Genomic DNA, 18274 nt, shown 5'->3' with positions numbered 1-18274 from the left:
CAGAACAGATCCCAGTTCCAGTGCTGGGATGTTCTCCAAGTCTCCAGGAGAGCAGGATGGCTACAGGGGACTGTCCCCAACCTGTCACAAGTGGCCCCTGCTGGGACTGTGCTCAGGGAAAGGTGCTGATTTTAGATGTACCACGGAACAAGATGTTCCTTTCCTCAGTGCTCTCCCCAGAAACTGCTCTTTTGATAGGATTCACCCAGAACTTAGGAATTAGGTTTGTCCTTCAGAAATTCCAGTTACTACTGATTTTCTCCCCAGACTGGTCTTTCAGTCTATTGCATCCACGGAGTAGATCTTTGTAATACTGGACCCAAATATTCATAAAGTCTGTTTAATGATTTATATATTTCAATGCATAATAGATTCTGCAGGGATGTAAAACTCTCTTTACAGTCCTGATATCTCAGGTATCATATTTCGTAGAATCCCAGAATGGTTTGGGCTGGAAAGGACCTTGAAGCTCATCTTGTCCCATTCTGATATTCAGAATTCATCCCACCACTAAAGGATGTCATTTTTGTGATAATTCCCTGACTGTGTCACTAAGGGCAGGAAAATCCTGGTTAAAAAGTACTAAAAAAAACCCCTAAGAATAATTTGTAAAAAGAAAAGGAGCTGTAATTTAAATCTATCCAGACTTTACATTTTAAACAATGTAGATACTTTTTGTTCGGGAAAGTTTAAGAGAACAAGGAGAAGTTTTTCTCACAGTCAGTGCCAAAGATGACTTGTTCTTTTACAACCACAAATTACAGGTAATTTTTTTTTTTTTTTTAAACCAAAGAGATTTTATTTTCTAGGCAACAGAAGAAAACATCCAAGCAGTGATAGTGACGCGCCTCCCTCCAACGGAACTGATTCTCTGTTAGCAGATTCCCAATGCAAACATGATCCAGCAAAGCTCAACACTCTGGATTAAATAAAGCTCTTTTTTTTTTTTTTCAAATACTGCAACTGAGAAATACCAAAAAAAAAAAAAAAAAAAAAAAAAGGTTTTACACACTTTGAGAAATCCATCCAGGACACAAAGCTAAAATCTAAGGGTTGCTCCCCAAAGTCAAGGCAGACAATAAATATGGATCTTCCACTTGTGTTTCAAAGACACCTTGCGCACCTCTCTGAGGTAGGTATTGTGTCCATGTGACAGATGGCAAAGGGTGAGGATCAGCTCCTTGTCCCAGGCACGTCCCTGCTTCCCTGGGAAAGCCGAGAGCACACCTGGGGCTCGACAGTCTCTTGGTCTCATTCCTAGCCAGTACTTCAGCTCAAGTAGTTATAACACAGTGTAATCTTCAAGTTCCTTTGAACTGTCAGGTATTTCTGGAGGTTTTTAAGCGTCAGCTTCTACAGGGCTGGGTTTAATGCTGGGTTTTGGGGGTTTTTATCTTCTTTTCCTAATGAGAGGCTAAAAGCAGAGCGGGGTTTAACACTGGAAGCTAAATGGCTTTCTGTAGGAAACTCCCAACAGTGCTCATGTGTATTTTAATACTGAATTAAAAACAAACCTGGTCCATAGTGCTCTTGGCGATTCTAGGCTTTCTGTTTAATTATTCATGCCTTAATTCAGCAAAGCACTTCTGTAATTATGTTCCTTCTTCAGTAAAACCCTTCTGCATTTCAAGATCCAAGTGGGAGCTTCCGCTGAGAACCTGAAATGTGATTTTTGCAGAAAAGGTGGTGTTGCTGCACCGGTTTGATCAGGTGCCTTAGGGAACAGAGGCCTTTCAAACTGGATTTTAGGTTCCACGTGGAAAGGGGGTTTATTTCTGCCTCAGTCCAAAGATGCTCGTTCTTGCTCCCCTTCTAAAAGTGCAAGGAAGGTCACTCAAAACAGTAACACAAGAATGGCAGGCAAAGGATATTTTAAAATTCAAGAAACAAGGATGTGTTGCAGGCATTTCAAAGAAAAAAAAAAACACCCCATAAATCCCCTTCAGTAATATGCACCTTTACAGCACCTTTTAAAAGCCCTCGAAAGCACTTGCTGTTAAGCTTCACAGCCCCACTGTGAGGTAAGATATCCCATCAAACCAATTTCATCTTCCCTGATTCTGAACAGTCCAAGGAGTGGGGCACTTCACCCAGCTTATTTTGTTCTGAATATTCAGCTGCACCCTTCATTATCACAATGAAAGTCTCGCTACTCCACAGTCACCGGTGACAAATCAAACACATTAAGGCAGAAAGCAGATGAAATTTCAAGCCTCCCTTCTGGCTCTGGCCTTCAGAGGGCAAAACTTTTTACCAGCAAAGAGTGAGAACTCAACCTTAAAGTGCTCATTTACAGTATTTGGAAACTGGAACAGCTTAGTGACACCATGGCCGTGATTGGCTCTACTCAAGTAAAGTATTCAATGTATTTAACAGATGCAAATTAAGTCACTTCCCTAACTACTCACTTCCCTCTTGCAGGAATTTCCAATGCTCTTATGAAGAAGAATCCCAAGTACTCCAGGAAACATGCCTATGCTCTGATGCAGTGTAAACACCAGGGGGTTGAGAGTTATTTTTCAAGCAACTAAAAACTACCTACGGAGGATTAATAAGTTTTATTCAACACTTATCCATCTACTCATTAATTTAAAGGCTACCTTAAAGCTTAGAGGCCATTTCTCTCCCTAAAGTTGTCTCCACACAAACTACACAGTCTATTCCTGATGGTACAGGGCAGCTCAGAGATCCTCTTTCCACTACAAATTGTATTTTGCTATTGTACTTGATCTTTCCATTACAAATCATGCACCACACGAGCAGTTTCCCCTCTGAGAGCTGCTCCTGTGTGCAGAGCCTAATTCCCAGTGTAAGTGGTGCTGATGTGTGTGTGTCCCAAAGCCTTGCATCCCCTGAATTACCCTGAAATCGTCCAGAGACATTCATTCAGCACCTCAGAGGTGGGTTGGACAAGCCTGGTTGTGTCTGTCTGCTCAGATCACACACACACACACACACACACACACACAGAGCAGGTTATGAACTCAAGGTGTGGCTGCCACTGTCCACCACCAGCTCAAGTGCCATCCCTTAGCATCCCTACTCCCAGTCCCCTATTCCCAAACCTGTGCGTTGGCCACCATTAAGTTAATTCGCTTTTCAAGCTCTGTGAACGGAATTTTATGATTACAAACAGCTTATCTGGGACTCCAGAATTTGATTCCGGAGCGGTGAGGTAGTCGATGGCACCCTCCTCATGCTGAGCTCACACCTCCCCGAAGTTGGTGTGTCCAGTCTCCTTGGCGTGCTCCCTGGCCTCCAGCTGCCCCGTGAGTCCCTTCTGGCACACCATGCAGCGCAGGGTGAAGTGATTCACATCCGTGAACTGCCTCTTCCTCCTGGCCTCGTCCGCCAGCTCCAGGGCTTGCGCCAGCACCACGTCATCGCTGGTGGAGAAGATGGTCTGGGGGGGAATGTCCGAGGCGGGGACGCGGCGCTCCAGGGGGTCGTAGTGGATGCCGTCGTAGATGAGCAGCACGCGCTTGGCGTAGCCGGCGTCCTCCCCGAAGCGGTCGATGCGCACGGTCTGCGTGTCCACCACGCAGATCTCGCACTGGTAGAACTTGGACAGGATGGACACTTCGATGGCTCCTCCCCAGGTCTCCTCCCTCCTGATCCAGTCACAGTATTCCCTGTTGGTTTTGCCCAGGACGGCCTCGCAGTAGGACTCGGGGTCGCTGGCCACGATCTGGGCGATGAGGCTGCGCATCTCGGGGGCGCAGCCGGGGTCGTACACGCCGCCCTCCACCACGTAGGACACGCTGGTGAACAGGCAGGAATTGTCTGCTGGCACAACCCTCCTGGCCAGCACAGGCACAGCTTCCCTGACAGGGTGGGACATTGTTTTTTTGGTGACCACAGGCGAGTCGGGCTCGGGTTTGGATGTGTCCTCTTCGACTATGAGAGTGTCGCCTGCCAGAAAGGAGGAGGGAGAGGTGAGAGGGACATAAAGCGGGTACTTAAAAGCTGCTGCTGCTCCTACAACACAACAACACGGCTGTGCTGTCACTGCTGAGGATCACAGAGGACAATCATGGAATCATGGAATGGCTCGGGGTCTTAAACATCACCCAGTCCCACCCCTGCCACGCGTAGGGACACCTTCCAGTACCCCAGGGTGTTCCAAGCCCCGTCCAACCCGGCCTCGGACAGCTCCTCCCGTTTCCCCCATCTCGGTATCCTGCTGGGACACAGCCCCAGCCAACAGCCGCTGGCACCACAACGGCCCGCGGGACTCACCTGGCGCGGCGCCGTCCCTGTCCCCTCCAGCCCCGCTCGCTTCTGCCTCCGGAGCCCCGGGACGCGGCCAAAGCACCACCGGCACTCGCAGCGAGCAGGAAGCGCCGCCGAGCCGGGCGGTGACGCCTCCCCCGGGACCAGAAACCGGCCCGACCGCCGGCTGACGAGGGGCGTGTGTGCCACGGCCTCTTTAATTAACGTAACAGCAGCCGGCGGGGCAGCAGAGCCCGCAAAGCGCCGCCCCCCGCCCTCCCCCTCCCCGCGCCGGGCCCTCACCCGAGTGGATGCCGAGCTCGCCGAGCCGCCGCTCGCCGTCGCTGAGGTCGAGGCTGCGCGGCGGGAAGCCGTGCAGGAGGCGCTGTGCGGGCGCGGGCACGCCGGTGAGCGCGGCGAGCGCGGCCTGCATGTCGCGGAGGCGGGAGTGCGGCGACAGCCCCGGCAGCGCGTGCGAGCCGCTCCGGGCCTTGCAGCGCAGCCGCAGCATCCTCGGGGCCGCCGCCGCGCCGCCGCCGCGCTTCCGCTTCCGGCCCGCGCCCGCCCCGCTCTCGCGAGAGCACGCGGCGTCACCGCGGCGCGCGGCCAATCAGAGCGCGGCCCGGGGCGGGGGGCGGAGCGCGCGCGGCGCCGGTTTATTTGCATGGCCTCATTTGCATAGAGCCGGGCCCCCGCGCCCGCGCCGTTCGTACAGCACGCCGGGCGTCTGATTTGCATAAAGAAGGGGATACCGCCCGTCTAATTTGCGTACGACCGGACACCCCCTGCCAGTCCTTTGCATAACGCGAGCTGCCGGGGCGGGCTCCGGTCCCCTCCCTTCCCCGTCGAGCCCCGCCCATCTCATTTGCATAGCCCGCCTGAATTTGCATGGAGGCGCGAGCTCCGCTCCCCTCTCATCCCCGGTCCCCCTCTCGCCCCGCCCACCGCCGCCCGGTTCATTTGCATGTAGCGCGCGCCCCCGCGCGCCTGACGCGCGCCCGCCCTCCCGCCCGCCGCGCCCCTTTTCCCGCGCGTGCGGGGCCCGGGGCCCGGTGTCCGTCCCCGCTCCGCCGGCTGCGACCTCCCCCCTGCATTTGCATGCGATTTGCATGCGGCGAGGCGCGGAGCGGCGGCGCGCAGCCATGTCGGCGGCGCCGCGGGGCTGCGCCGGGGCCCCGCGGGGCAGGGCCGGCGAGAAGCAGTGCTGTGAGTAACGGCGGCCCCGGGGGGTGGATGATGCGGGGCAGGATGCGCGTTTCGTGTCCTTAAATGAAGTCGGTAGCGGCGGGGGATCGGGCGGCGGGGGGAGAAGCGCGCGTTTGCCCCGGAGCCGCGTCCATCCCGCGCGGGACGCGCTCCGGGCGGGGATGCCGGTCCTGCTGCCTGCCCTGGCTGTTCCCTCCCTGGGGTTACGCTGTCCCGCCCGCCTCCAGCCTCCCGGCTGCTGCATCCATCCCCATCTCGTGCTTTTCCCCCCAAATCTGCCTCTCCGCGGGCGTTTTCGGAGCTTTCTCCGGCTGTTTGCTGAGAGAACGTGATCGTTTTGTTAAAAACATCTTTCGTTCGCCCTTGACGGCTCCTGCCCGGGCGGTAAATGCTTCTAACGCTAAAAGCCCCATTAAGCAGCGGTGCTGCCCGTCCGCCTCGTTAGCAACGCCTGGGAGACCACAGAGTGGTCACAGCAGCTCATTAACGGCACGGACTCAACGCGAGCCCGTTGTGGGATGCACGGAGGTGCTTTATCCACCGGGAGATGCGGTGACGCTGGCCTGGGTCTCGCTTTCTGCTCTGCAGTGCCGCTGATGCTGTTTTGGGGTGTTTGTATTTCTTTTTTTGCAGCATGGGCTTCCTACATGACCAACTCCCCGACGCTGATCGTGATGATCGGGCTGCCCGCGCGGGGCAAGACCTACATGTCCAAAAAGCTCACCCGCTATCTCAACTGGATCGGTGTGCCCACCAAAGGTGGGGGGGTGTGTGTGGGGACATCCCTGCCCTGTGCTGTGACACCTGTCAGGGCCGTGGCCTCACGCCCTCCTCTCTCGTGTGCAAAGTGTTTAATTTAGGGGTGTATCGGCGCGAGGCGGTGAAGTCCTACAAGTCCTACGACTTCTTCAGGCACGACAACAAAGAGGCCATGGAAATCCGCAAGTGAGTCCCTGTCAGGGGCTGAGTCGGTCCGGGGTGGGCTGGGGGCACTCGGGTCTTGGCAGGCTGCGTGTCTGAGGAGCGCAGAGTCGCTCTGAGTGCCTGTGGCAGCAGGAGGGAAGAGCACAGCCTGTGCAGGGATCCTGCCAGGGATGGGCGTGGGAGTTTGGGGCTGGCACAAAGCTCAGGGGCTGCGAGTGTCAGGTCACAGAGCAGGTTAGAGACAGAGGTGCCCTAAGATCTCTGAGGCTCTTAGGAAGGTGCAGGGGTGGGAGGGAGGTGTTTGAATCCCTCCCTGCTGGCTCAGGAGCTTTGCTGTGGGAATGCTTTCCGTCAACTGTGAGCATCCCTATTTCTGTCCCGCAGACGCTGCGCCTTGGTGGCCCTGGAAGATGTGAAGTCTTATCTCTTGGAGGAGTGTGGGCAAATAGCTGTAAGATCCTCTGCACTAAAAACAGTTCTACACAGGGGCAGTTCAAAGCTGCCCGGGGTGTTTGGGGACCTGATTTGGGGCTGGTTTAAAAGTCTTAAGCCAAACTTGCTCTGTGCTCCTTCCTCATCTTCTGCCAGGTGTTTGACGCGACCAACACGACTCGGGAGCGACGGGACCTGATCTTAAATTTTGCTAAGGAAAATGCTTTCAAGGTAGTGCTTAGTTGTGTGTTTAATTTGTAGTCGCTGTGCCAAGGGCATTGCAGCTCCCTGGGGCAGGAGCTCTCGAGTTTTGACTCTGAAATGTGCTTCCCTGCCTTCTCCGTAGGTGTTTTTCGTGGAGTCTGTCTGTGATGATCCAGAGGTCATTGCTGCCAATATCCTGGTGCGTGCTGCTCTTCCCAGGCTCGGCTGCCGTGGGAACTCGGGCGCTTGGTGCAAGGTCACAGGCTCCGGGAGCTCTCGGGGATCTCTGCAAACGCCTCCCTCTCACGTTTCACCTGGGGAATAAGCAGCTGGGATTTGCAGGTTTATTAAAAGCCAGAGATGCCGTTATGTGAGAATGTGGAAATCAAATGGAGCCGGGGAATGTGTGACCTTGAAGCGCTGTCCTGGCGAGGGAGGGAGGGCAGAGCTTGGAGCCAGCTGTGTCTGTCAGGGCCAAGCACTTCAGTGCCTTAAGAGTCGCCCTTTGTGTCCTCTCCAGGAGCAGGTTTTTCCTCAAGGCAGCGTTAAACAATGTGGATTTGTTTCAGAAGGGGGGAATAATGTTATTCATCGCTGCTTTTGTTCCCACTTGAGTTTGCTTAACTCTCACAAAGCGCCGCTGTCTGTTGGGCAGGAGGTGAAAGTTTCCAGCCCCGACTATCCAGAGAGGCACCGGGAGAACGTGATGGACGACTTCCTGAAGAGGATCGAGTGCTACAAGGTCACCTACCAGCCTCTGGACCCCGATGCTAATGACAAGTAAGCAAATCCCGAGGTACACTTTGTCCTGGGGCACTGGAGCTGCTTTGCTGTCTGGGGCTCAGGATGCTCCAGCACCTCTGCTCTCCGCAGGTGTGACTGTGTGAAGGTGAATCACAGGTCCCAAGTGATTTGATTTGAAGGGATTTTTCTCTGTGTGCTGCAGTGTGAGCACAGAATAGCTTGGGTTGGAAGGGATCTAAAAGCCCATCTCTAAAAGCCGTGGGCAGGGACACCTGCCACTGTCCCAGGCTGCTCCAAGCCCCTTCCAACCCAGCCTTGGGCACTTCCAGGGATCCAGGGGCAGCCACAGCTTCTCTGGGCACCCTGTGCCAGGGCCTGCCCATGCTCCCAGGGAAGGATTTTTAAGCACAGCAGTTCAGAGCCCGTCCTGCCTGCTGGAGCAGCCAGGGGCAGAGGAATAGCTGGGTGACACCCGCAGGTGCTTGTGCCTCGTTTTTAAAACCAGTCGTGTGGGTGTTCTTATTTTATGTTGACTCCAGAGATCTTTCCTTCATTAAAGTGATCAATGTGGGCCAGCGGTTCCTGGTCAACAGAGTCCAGGATTACATCCAGAGTAAAATCGTCTATTACCTAATGAACATTCATGTCCAGCCACGCACCATCTACCTCTGCCGACACGGTGAGAGTGAATATAACCTTGTTGGCAAGATTGGTGGGGACTCTGGTCTGTCAGCCCGAGGGAAGCAGGTACGTGCCCGGCAGCCCCCGGGGCTGGGTCTGTGCCGTGTGAGCCGGGGCAGCGCCGGGCTCCGCGTCCCCCCCGCAGCCGGATCCTGCCGCGACCACCACGGCCCCGAACGATGCTCTGAGCAGCTGCGGCTCCCCCTGCCCCCTCCTAACCTCCCCGGAGCTTTTCTCCCCAGTTTTCCCAAGCGCTGAAGAAGTTCATCGAGGAGCAGGAGATCGTGGATCTGAAGGTGTGGACGAGCCAGCTGAAGAGGACGATCCAGACAGCCGAGTCCCTGGGGGTGCTGTACGAGCAGTGGAAGATCCTCAACGAGATCGATGCTGTGAGTGAAAGGCTGCTTAAAACCCTCAGCTTTTCTAGGTGGGAATAGTGTTTAAAGCCAAGTTAATCACCATAAAATTGGCTGTTTTCTGTTGGTTTTTAGCCATGTTCTTGTATCACGGACGTCAGCTGTCATGATGAGGTTTGGGGTGGTTTGGTACAGGGCTGAGAGTGTTCAGAGCTGCCAGGCCTTGCTGGGGACAGTCCAGCTGGTGTGGAGGAGGAGGATAACACTGAACATCCCAGACATCTGTCACACCCTCCTGGCTGGGCAAAGGTTGCTGCTCCCACTCTGATTCTCTCAGGAAATTGCAGGGTGGTTGCTGGGGAAGTGAGGGCTCATTTTTCATCCCTGGCAAACACAGGTTTTGAGACAAAACCAAAGCCCAGCCTCTTCAAACCACCCTGGTACCCACACTGGGGGCAGGGCTGGGTCAGATGCGACACCTAAAATTTCCATGCCATAAAGGGATCCCTGGTCTCAGCTTCTTGCTTTTCCTTCCCTCCCTGTTGTGGTGTTGGCCCTCTGATGAAATAAGGTTTGTGGTAACCAGTTTTCCTTCCCTCAGGGGGTCTGTGAAGAAATGACCTACGCAGAAATCGAAGCCAAGTACCCAGATGAGTTTGCCATGAGGGATCAGGAGAAGTACCTTTATCGTTATCCTGGAGGGGAGGTGAGGACCCTAAAGAAAATACAATAATACAGAGTGCAGTGAAACAAACATTTACGTGTGGGATTGAGAGACTTGACTCAGTTTAACTTTTTCTGCCATTTGTATGAGAAACTGAAAACATTAGGATCCCCAATTCCCTTTTGGGGGAAATGCTTATTGATTTCCCTCGCTGTGGTGTGCAGATATGCTTTTCAATCCATTAATTTGGCCACTTGCTGGATGCTGCCCTCAGACACCGAGGGGGTTCTGCACCCCAGGCCTGAATTGTCATTGAGAAACCATCTGGGAAATGAAATTACTGTGGGTGTGGCCTGGAGTCAATTCTGGGTTTACTTCACAACCTGTTTAAATGAATCATTTACTATTTTATTTGAGTTTTATTCTGACTCTACTCATTGAGTTACCAGTAATCCGATCCCTCCCACGGTCTGAGGGTTCTGACACTGCATTTCACCTTCTGCTGTGGGTTTTATTTTTGGGTATTTTACTGTTTTTACCACATCAGCCATAGCCTCCTCATTTTGCTACTTTAACTGATATTTCCCTGGATGTGACGCTGCTAATTGCCACCTCTGCTTTAACCCCGTGTTTACACAACCCCTTGACAAGTTCCTGTTTGGTTTTCCAGTCCTACCAGGACTTAGTCCAGCGCCTGGAGCCGGTAATTATGGAGCTGGAAAGGCAAGGCAACGTCCTTGTTATCTCCCACCAGGCAGTTATGAGGTGCCTCCTGGCTTATTTTCTTGACAAGAGTGCAGGTACAAAAATACAGGGATGGTGCTGGGGCTGGCTCCTCTCCCTCCTTCCCCTCACAGGGTTTTTGGGAGGGAGGCTTGTAATGACTGCTTGGGGTTTTTTTTTAACAAGGGAGGAGCTGCTTAAAAAAGGAGGGAAGGAAACGTTTCAGCAACGCTTTAACCATTGCGCTGCAGCAGCGCAAGGAGCTCCCTGAGGGTCAAACACAAATGTGCTGCTGCTTTTCTGCTCCAATGCTGTTTCTGGATCTGTTTTCAGCAGCAGCAGCACTTGCAGAGTGTGTAGGGGACTGTTTTTTAATGTAAAGAAAAGGTTTTCTGATGAATTAAAGAGCCTCAGTGGCCCAGAAGGGCTGGCAGGAGTGCTCTGTCCCAGGGAAATGCTGATTTCTTGCACAGACTGGAAGGCTCCAGTCTGCTGCAAGCTCCAGTGAGTGGCACTAGAGCTTAATAAAACTTTCAGTGAAGTTCATAAGCTTCTAACAAACTTTGTGAACTTTTTAATGCAGTTCTGAATGAATCTCCCGTGGGCCCATGGCAGCTGTTGCTGCGGTGCTTTCCCAGCCGTGTGCCACTGGAGAGGTTTCCTCTGGCAGGAATTATGGAATTGTTTGAGTTGGAAAAGCCCTTTTAGAGGGTTGAGTCCAACCCTTAACCCAGCCCTGCCAAGTGCTGGGGAGCCCTGAGCCAGCTGCCCTCCAGGCTGGCTGCAATCAGTGGGCTCCACTCTCCCTTCCAGCTCCTGTATTTTGATTTTCTGCGGCTTACTGCTGCCCTGGCTGAATGGCTGGGTGCCATCCACAGGCTCTCGTCCCCAGAACAATTTCTGTGCAATCCTAGAATGATTTGGGTTGAAGGGACCCTTCAGAGGGTTTAGTCCAACCCCTCTGTGATGGGCAGGGACATCCCTGCTGCTGTGGGGCTGGGGAGGGACAGGGGGGCTGTGGCATCACAGGTGACCCCATAACACCTTTCTCTGTCCCAGATGAGCTGCCCTACCTGCGCTGCCCCCTCCACACCATTCTCAAGCTCACACCTGTTGCCTATGGTAAATGGCTGCTTTCTTTTAATTCTTAATTTTAATTTCTGGCCTGGTTTGTGTGTGGGATGTGATGGGCAGGTTTGTGTCCACGTGTGGCAGCACCTGGCCATGCTGTAAGAGCTTCTGGTGACACATAAACAGGTTATTTCCTGGCTAACGTGTAAAAGGTTAACATAGAAAAGGGTTCTGGAGGGTTGGGGGTGTTGGGGGAGCAGATGTGGAGGTGCAGGGTGTTCTGCCCTGGCCTCTCCTGTAAACAAGTGGATTTTCCCTGTGAGTAAGGAAGGCTGTGCCTCCAAGCTTGGGCTGCAGGCAGCTAAAAGTGGCTTTCCTGTGCAGCCCAAATAACCCAGGGCTGTGCTCTCACGCTTAAAGCCACAAAGTGAAGTGAGAAATTCTGTTTGTGGGGTGAACTGTGCGTTTATGAGCTGTGTTGTATTTTATAAGTAAAATCATAAATGTATTCCTGTTCACTTTCTGTGCTGTTTTTTAAATAAATTGCTTAAATAAAATTCCCTTTCTCTTTGGTGAAGGCTGTAAAGTGGAGACAATTACCCTGAATGTGGAAGCAGTGAACACCCACCGGGACAAACCCTCCCTGAACTCAGTAAGTTTTGCTGCTACACCTCTGGCTCTGTCCCTTCTCCAAAATAAGTCACAAACCCTGTTAAACACCGAGAACTGCTGGTGGCTTTCAGTGAGCAGAAGGATTCTCTTCAGAAATAACCCCCAAAAGCAGAATTAATTGTAGGCTGAATCAGTGCTTCCCAGGCCAGGGGGGTGAATGTTTTTCAGAGCTGTTGTAGGAAGCAGAGCAGGCAAGTTTCGGACGTAGACTTTAAACTCCAGGTCTCGTTCTCTGTTTTCAGTGCAGTGCTTGTTGTCGATGCTTACTGATCATTCCAAAAGGACCTGGCAAAAGGGTTAAGGTGGATTTTTCTCCTTGTCTCGATGAGTTTTCTCTTTCTGGAATCCTCTCTCTGCCATTATTTAAATAGCTGTTGACCATCCACCTTGTAACCCCGGGCTAAACCCGGGCAAGTTGCTGAGATTTGAGGTCCTTGCTTTTGCAAACCCTGTTTTGCAAAGGGACTGCCAGGAAAAGCCTCAGTGATTGCCTCTAATTAACGCCCCCAATTAAAGAGCACAAACCAGCTCTGCTCTGCTGGCTCACAGGAAGTCTGAATGCACCTGGTTTTAGGTGTTTTTGGTACATTTAGGCTTTTTGTTGTATTTTATGAAGAGCTCTTGGGCTGGGATCTGGTTATTCTTTTGTGCCGAGGGACTGGGGAAACTGGGAGCCTGCAGCTGTGGCTGGAGGGTTTGTGGAGCTGTCAAATGCCAAACTGAGGATATCGGGTGTGATTTGTGTGGATCCTCGTGGTTTCCAGCATGGGGTTGGATTGGGTGATGTTTAAAGGTCCTTCCAACCCAAACAGCCCTGGGATTTATCACTTTTCCAACTTCTCTGTGATCCCTGCATGGAAATCATTGCTGCCCACTTGGAGGCTGTTTCTGTTCTTTGCTTTGCTGGGGTAACACGACTGCTTTGGGGCAGAAAGAGGAAGAAGGGAGAGTTTTCTATTTGTTTGTTTTTTTCCCCCCCTAAATGGATCGTGCAGAGGGAAAAAAAAAAATAGGAAACAAAATAGAAAACCCCAAACCAAACCCAAACAGAGCCACCTAAGCAAAACAAGGATCCCAAAGGGAAGTAAAACTGCTGAAAAAGCACTTCCCAGTTGTCTCCAAGGTGGATTAAGTTGCTTCCCAAGCCGGTGCAGAGCTGGGGAAGGCGCAGCCCGATGCGGGGACGTTCCGGGAGGGATGCTGGAGCTGTGTGACGTGGCTTTAAACTGTGGTTCCCCCTTTTCATCCCTGGTGATTCCCTCTGTGTGGGATCAGCACGCCCTCCCCAGCAGGCAGAGCCCTGTGAGGATGAGGAGGAACAGCTTTACCCCGCGGGCCAGCGCCGACAGCGTAAAGCGCCCGCGGCACCACAGCCTGGGCAGCAAACCCCTCAACCTGCTGGGGCCTCTGCCATGCCTGGAAGCTCGAGAAGGGGCTGAGCAGCCACAGCTGGAAGTCCCTGTCCAGGTGGTACCTTCCCTCTGCTCCCCCTCCCCGCCATCCCCCGTGGTCCTCTCTGAAATCCAGCCCGTGCCCAGGATCTTGAGCAGAGTCTCTGTTTCTGCATGGAGATCATCCATCCTGGATTGGATTAAGGAAAGAACCCCAGCCAAAAAAACCCCGTGAAACCAGCCCAAAACAGAAAAATCCCCCCCGTTCAACTGGAATTCTGGTGCCAGTCTCTTTCAGAATCAGGCTCCACACAGGCAGGTTTCCACCAGTGCCACGGGGTTTTGGCAGGGGGGTTAATTCTGGGTAGGATTTTGCTTCTGGGCTAAAACCTGACCGGAAAAGTTACAAACACCCTCTTTGTCCCAGTTTTTTACTGCAGCCAAGTGATGTCCCTGCCTTGTATCACCTCCTGCTGCCACACAAACCTGCCCATGGCTGACACGAAATTTTGGGGCTGCTTCACTCCTTCCCTCATTTGCTTTGCTGCTTTTCCTATTTCAATCTCCTTTAAGATGCACTTTGAGCCCTGCTGTGCTTCTCTGTTTCCTTTGCAGCCTCCAGTGGGAACTGCTTGCCTCTGAGTACCACTGCAAGCAGCTTTGGGTGCTCTCTTTGGGGTTAGTAAGTCAGATTTCTCTTGATTCGTGTTGCATGGAAACCACTCTGGGCAAAGAGAAACTCATGGAGCAGAAGGAATTTTCTGCTGGATAAAACCTGAGACTGGGGGGCCTCAGTGGGGGCTGAGCCCGCTGATCCAGGAGCTCCTACTGGGCTTACTGGTGCTCGTGCTTGTGCTGGCTGCTGCTGAAGTGTGTTTGAAGCCCAGCTTGCTCCATCCCTGGATCAGGACATGGGATGGCTCCACGCTGGGGCTGAGCAGGGCAGGGTCCCAGCTGTGCCCAGGACAAGGTGTGGTGGTGTTGCTGCTCACAGGGATTTTGCAGGGGCCACTGGATCGTGGGTCTGTCATTCACTTCCACTGTCTGAGTGTGTTCCTGCTGTCTCTTGGGCCCTGAGTGAGGCAGAGGAGGGAGTTTTATCAAAACTCTGAGTATTTACTGTGGTTCATATGCAAGATGGTCACTGTGAGGGTTCTTAGGTGGCTCTGGAAGTGTGATTTCCCATGGAGAAGGGAAATAAAAAGGAGCAACCCCAAGTAACCAACCTGCCTCCTGACTCCTGAGCTTCTCCAGCACTCTGAGCTTGTGTGGGCTCAGGCTGCAATGGGAGAACCCTTCAGGGGGGCTTGGCAGGAGGTTGAAGGGTGATGTAAAGAGCCAAATGGGTCTTTGTGTGCTCGGATGGAAGTGATGAAGGAAATCCTCAGGTGGTTGCTGCCGTGTGGAGCAATTCCGTGGAGCTGGAACTCACCTCTCAGTGTGCCGAGCTGAGCTGTCTCCTGCTTTACCCTCTCCTATTTCTCTTTTCTCTGCAGAGAATGGCCACTTTAGCTGTGTAGGGGTCCCTGCTTTCACCTGGGATCCGGCTGGGAATTCCACGGCCGGGAGGAGCCCGGCAGCTGGGACGGGAGCATCCCTGGAGCACAGTGAGCCACGAGCCACCTCGTCCAGTACTCGCCTTGAACTGTGTTTTTAGAGCCTGTCTGTGTCTTTTCTCTCCAATGTCTGTCCACAAGGCTGGAGAATATTTATTGTGGAGATTTTTCCAAGCTGCTTTTAACGCTCGTGAGCCAACGCATTCCCGGGTGTTGAAATGGTGTCCCACGTCTTTCCTCCTGGCCAAATGCCAAAATTAACCTCAGTGGGAGGACAAAATAATCATGTTCTTACTCACTGAGGCAGCTTTTCTTTGGAAGAGGCATTTCCAGGCCAAATCCCCGAGCTTTTATTCCTCCATTACCATTTCCAAGTTATTTCCAAGTTCAAACACAATTTTTTCTGTTGTTCAGCCGTCCAGGGAGCTCCAGGTAGAGTTTGACTTTCCCTCCGTGAGTGCTGGTGTGAATCCCCCAATCTGAGCCACTTCCTTTGCCCTGGGGAGGCTTTTGCTTGGATGTAACACCCTGCACTTGCCAGGTCAGCATATCCATCCCCCGGGGTGCCTCCTGTGAGGGACAGATGGCAATAAACCCTCCTGTCCCTCTCTGGAAGCTCCCAGTGCTTTAAATCCCACCTCAAACCCTATTTTAGCTTCTCATCCCCACCTAAACTTCATCCTCTCGCTCATTTTTCCTGCATTTTGGGGATGTTTTATCCCTTACCCCAGAAAACGGGAGCGTGGCTGGGACCAGCAGCGCTCCTGGGCAGGGTTTGCAGGCAGCACAAGGTTTTTACCAGTTTTCTTTTTAATACACCAAATTTTAGACCCTCAACAAGCTTTTAACTTGCCTATGAATAAGCTGTGAATGTTCCCAATGCTGCCTTTCATAGTTTTAAGCTGTTTTAGAGTTTAGGGCACAGGTGCTGCAGCTCCGTGTGGCTGTGTCTGACTTCGGTCCTTTCCTTAAATCCCTTAAAACCCCAAATTTTCAGTTCTCTCCCACAAGTCTTGACTTGCACTTTGCCAAACTCCATTTCACCCCACTCCAGCTGTTCTTGCAATAAGGGCAGGGCCCTCAGGTTGGGTGAAGAAAGGAACATTTGGGTGCAGAGCAGGAGGCTGTTCTGGACCTGCTGTTCCCAGGTGACTCCAGGATTTCTCTGAGCAGTTCTGGGCCCCAGAAGTTGCTCATTTTAAATGTGGGAATTAACATTGGATATACCCACAGCAGGGAAACTGTGCCCTGGCTGTGGAGGAGCTCAGCAACCCCAGAGTTCAAGGCTTACCTGGGCATTTTGAGCTCGAATTTGGTTGTTTTAAACACTCCCAGAGCTGTAATTTGATAAAACTGAGATAGGACCAAGGCACTAATTCTGACCCCTCAGGATTTCAGAGGAGCAGAAGAATGTGTTGTGCCACAGAGGGGTGAAATTTGGTGGTGAGAAATTGAATTTTTTAAATTTTCCTCCTCTGGCTTTCCCCCCCAGGGCGCAGCTGTCTGGTTTTGACTTTTAAATGTTTTTATGCTTAGAAATCAACCAGAAAAAAAAAAAAAAGATTAAATGTTGAAGGAAGAGGTTTAGAGCCTGTCCATGGCAGTGCTTGCTGTCACACTCCAAAATGCTCTGAATGCACAACCCCGTCCTTGTCAGGCCGGCTGCTCCGACCAAACCCCTCCTGCTCTGTGGAAAAAAGGAGTGGAAAACGTACTGTAGGATGTTTACGCACAAAATGCTGGGGTGGCTCGCTGAAGAGTTCATTATGTTCATATCACTGAGCAGTAAATGATTGTAAGGAGACAAAAATCTCTATTTTTACCTGCCGGGATTCGTGAATGTCGCTGTTGATGTGTTGGTGGTCGTGACTTTTTTTTATCACTGCTGAAAATCAGGTGTTTTGCAGTTTGGGTCAGTGGCTGGGGGTCCCTTATTCCCATGGAGTGGGTCCCTTTTTGGGCTGTGGGATGGAATTTCGTCCTTCTCTGCAGGGTTTGTGCCTCAGTGCTTTGATTAAAGCTTTTTCCTCCTGCATTTTAGCCTTGAAAAGCTTTGTGGTTTAAAGCAAACGTGTCTGGAGCAGAGCAGCAGCAGATTTGGGAGCAGATCATTGCCCTGAGGGTCCTGCTGAGCCCTCCGAGGTGCAGGGCTGGGGTGCTGCCAGCGGGCATCTCCTGGCAGCTCCCTGTGCCAGGGATTTCCTTGAAACCACCTGATTTCCTTGGCACTGTGTGGGCAAACACCCCAGAATAAACAAACGTTGCACAATGGGGTTTTTGAGATGTTTTTGGTGGAGCAGGCTCAGCAGCAGCTCACGCTGTCAGTGGCATCAGTGGCGTGGGCTGGGCAGGTGGAGGTGGGTTTGGAGGTGTGGATGTGGGCCTGGCACCTTCCTGAGCATTTCCCCACGGTTGGGGGTTTCTGTGACCCCCTGACTCTCTGTCCCTCTGTGCCCAGCAGCAAAGGTGGTGGTGGCTGCTGTCACCTTCAGTGGGACCTGTCCCTCTGTGTCACTGCAGAGAAAAAGGAGCACTTGGGCTGAAACTGCTCCCTCTCTGCTGCCAGTGGTGGGAAAATCTGGAAAATGGGGCAAAAGAGTTAAACCCAGCCTGGCTGGCTGATCTGTGTACACTGGCTGTGACCTCAGAGCTGTCACCTCTGCCGGGCGTCCCCTTCCCGGCAGCTCGGCTGGGTGACAGGGAAGAGCCTGGCCCGGGTGCCAAGGGGCTGAGGAGCTGCTGAGGGAGGAGAGGCACCTTCACCAGCACATCCAGCAGCCACCTGCCCTGGGGGCTGTCCCCAGGCCTCACCCCGTGCCCCTCTGAAGGGCTCTGGGTGACCCGCTGCCGGTGCCACCCCTGCTGTGCCCCTGCTCCTGGGCGCTGTTCTGAGGCTGCAGCTCTGTCTGTAGGCTTTGGTGACAGGGGTCTTGCCCAGCTGCTTGTTAACTTTGCTGCTCTGCTGCCTTCTAATTGTTTTTTTTTAGGTTTAAAACGCTGCAGTGTCTGTCAGCTTGTGCTGTGTGTTGTGTGCTCTGTGCACTTGAGCATAAATATCTGTCAGTGTTTATTTACAATAAAGAGACTTAAAAAAATGCAGATCATTTCCTCTGTTCTTTTCCATTGTTTGCTCTAACTCTCCACCAGGTGCTGGTTTCCTGAGGTGGTGGGGAATTCGGGGAGTCTCTGGGATGTGCTTAGAGGAAGAGGGGCTGCAGGGGTGGGCAGCTGTCCCTGGGTTTGGGAATTGGAGTCAAAAAGGGCGAATCTCAAACCCTACTGCTGTTCCCCTTCTCTCCTCAGTTTTAAGGATGTTTTTATTGGAGCTTCTAGAGTTCAGAATTCCAGGGTTTCCATGGAACTGAGCTTTAAGGTCCCTTCCAACCAAACCCTTCTGGACCTCTCCAGTGTTCAGCTCCAAGTGATGCTCCCAGGGAC

General features: G+C 52.6%; 2 protein-coding genes across 6 annotated transcripts; one reads left to right on the top strand and one right to left on the bottom strand.

Moving 5' to 3' along the window:
• Positions 1-785: 785 nt before the first annotated feature.
• On the bottom strand, positions 786-4746 carry YOD1 (YOD1 deubiquitinase). The gene is made up of 2 exons (XM_039565529.1): positions 4516-4746; positions 786-3912 (listed from the first exon to the last, which is right to left on the bottom strand). Exons 1-2 carry the CDS (start codon positions 4721-4723, stop codon positions 3206-3208), a joined length of 915 nt encoding a protein of 304 aa, XP_039421463.1. The 5' UTR covers positions 4724-4746; the 3' UTR covers positions 786-3205.
• On the top strand, positions 4538-17935 carry PFKFB2 (6-phosphofructo-2-kinase/fructose-2,6-biphosphatase 2). 5 transcript variants are annotated; one of them, XM_039565522.1, is made up of 16 exons: positions 4538-4619; positions 6052-6177; positions 6267-6363; positions 6727-6793; positions 6931-7005; positions 7121-7177; positions 7634-7758; positions 8262-8469; positions 8646-8792; positions 9361-9465; positions 10094-10223; positions 11206-11268; positions 11796-11869; positions 13165-13356; positions 13896-13958; positions 14777-17935. In XM_039565522.1, the coding sequence occupies exons 2-15, from the start codon at positions 6066-6068 to the stop codon at positions 13920-13922; spliced, it is 1479 nt and encodes a 492-aa protein (XP_039421456.1). In that variant the 5' UTR covers positions 4538-4619; positions 6052-6065; the 3' UTR covers positions 13923-13958; positions 14777-17935. The 5 variants fall into 5 exon arrangements, with proteins under 5 accessions (XP_039421456.1, XP_039421453.1, XP_039421452.1 ...); XM_039565519.1 differs by lacking the exon at positions 4538-4619 and adding an exon at positions 4919-4980; XM_039565518.1 differs by lacking the exon at positions 4538-4619 and adding an exon at positions 5219-5418.
• The last annotated feature ends 339 nt before the right edge of the window (positions 17936-18274 follow it).

The sequence above is a fragment of the Corvus cornix genome, chromosome 26 (genome assembly GCF_000738735.6).
Source record: "Corvus cornix cornix isolate S_Up_H32 chromosome 26, ASM73873v5, whole genome shotgun sequence".
Lineage (NCBI taxonomy): Eukaryota > Metazoa > Chordata > Aves > Passeriformes > Corvidae > Corvus > Corvus cornix.
This window is presented reverse-complemented; position numbering and strand designations above follow the sequence as displayed.

What these genes read in the sequence shown, in the direction of transcription:
- YOD1 (XM_039565529.1), bottom strand. Translation starts at nt 4,723, where the DNA reads ATGCTGCGGCTGCGCTGCAAGGCCCGGAGCGGCTCGCACGCGCTGCCG. An exon ending in CGAGCTCGGCATCCACTCGG is followed by an intron (nt 3,913 to 4,515) that starts GTGAGGGCCCGG and finishes CCTTTCTGGCAG; the next exon opens with GCGACACTCTCATAGTCGAA.
- PFKFB2 (XM_039565518.1), top strand. Translation starts at nt 5,322, where the DNA reads ATGCGGCGAGGCGCGGAGCGGCGGCGCGCAGCCATGTCGGCGGCGCCG. An exon ending in AGGAGTGTGGGCAAATAGCT is followed by an intron (nt 6,794 to 6,930) that starts GTAAGATCCTCT and finishes ATCTTCTGCCAG; the next exon opens with GTGTTTGACGCGACCAACAC. An exon ending in GACCCCGATGCTAATGACAA is followed by an intron (nt 7,759 to 8,261) that starts GTAAGCAAATCC and finishes TGTTGACTCCAG; the next exon opens with AGATCTTTCCTTCATTAAAG.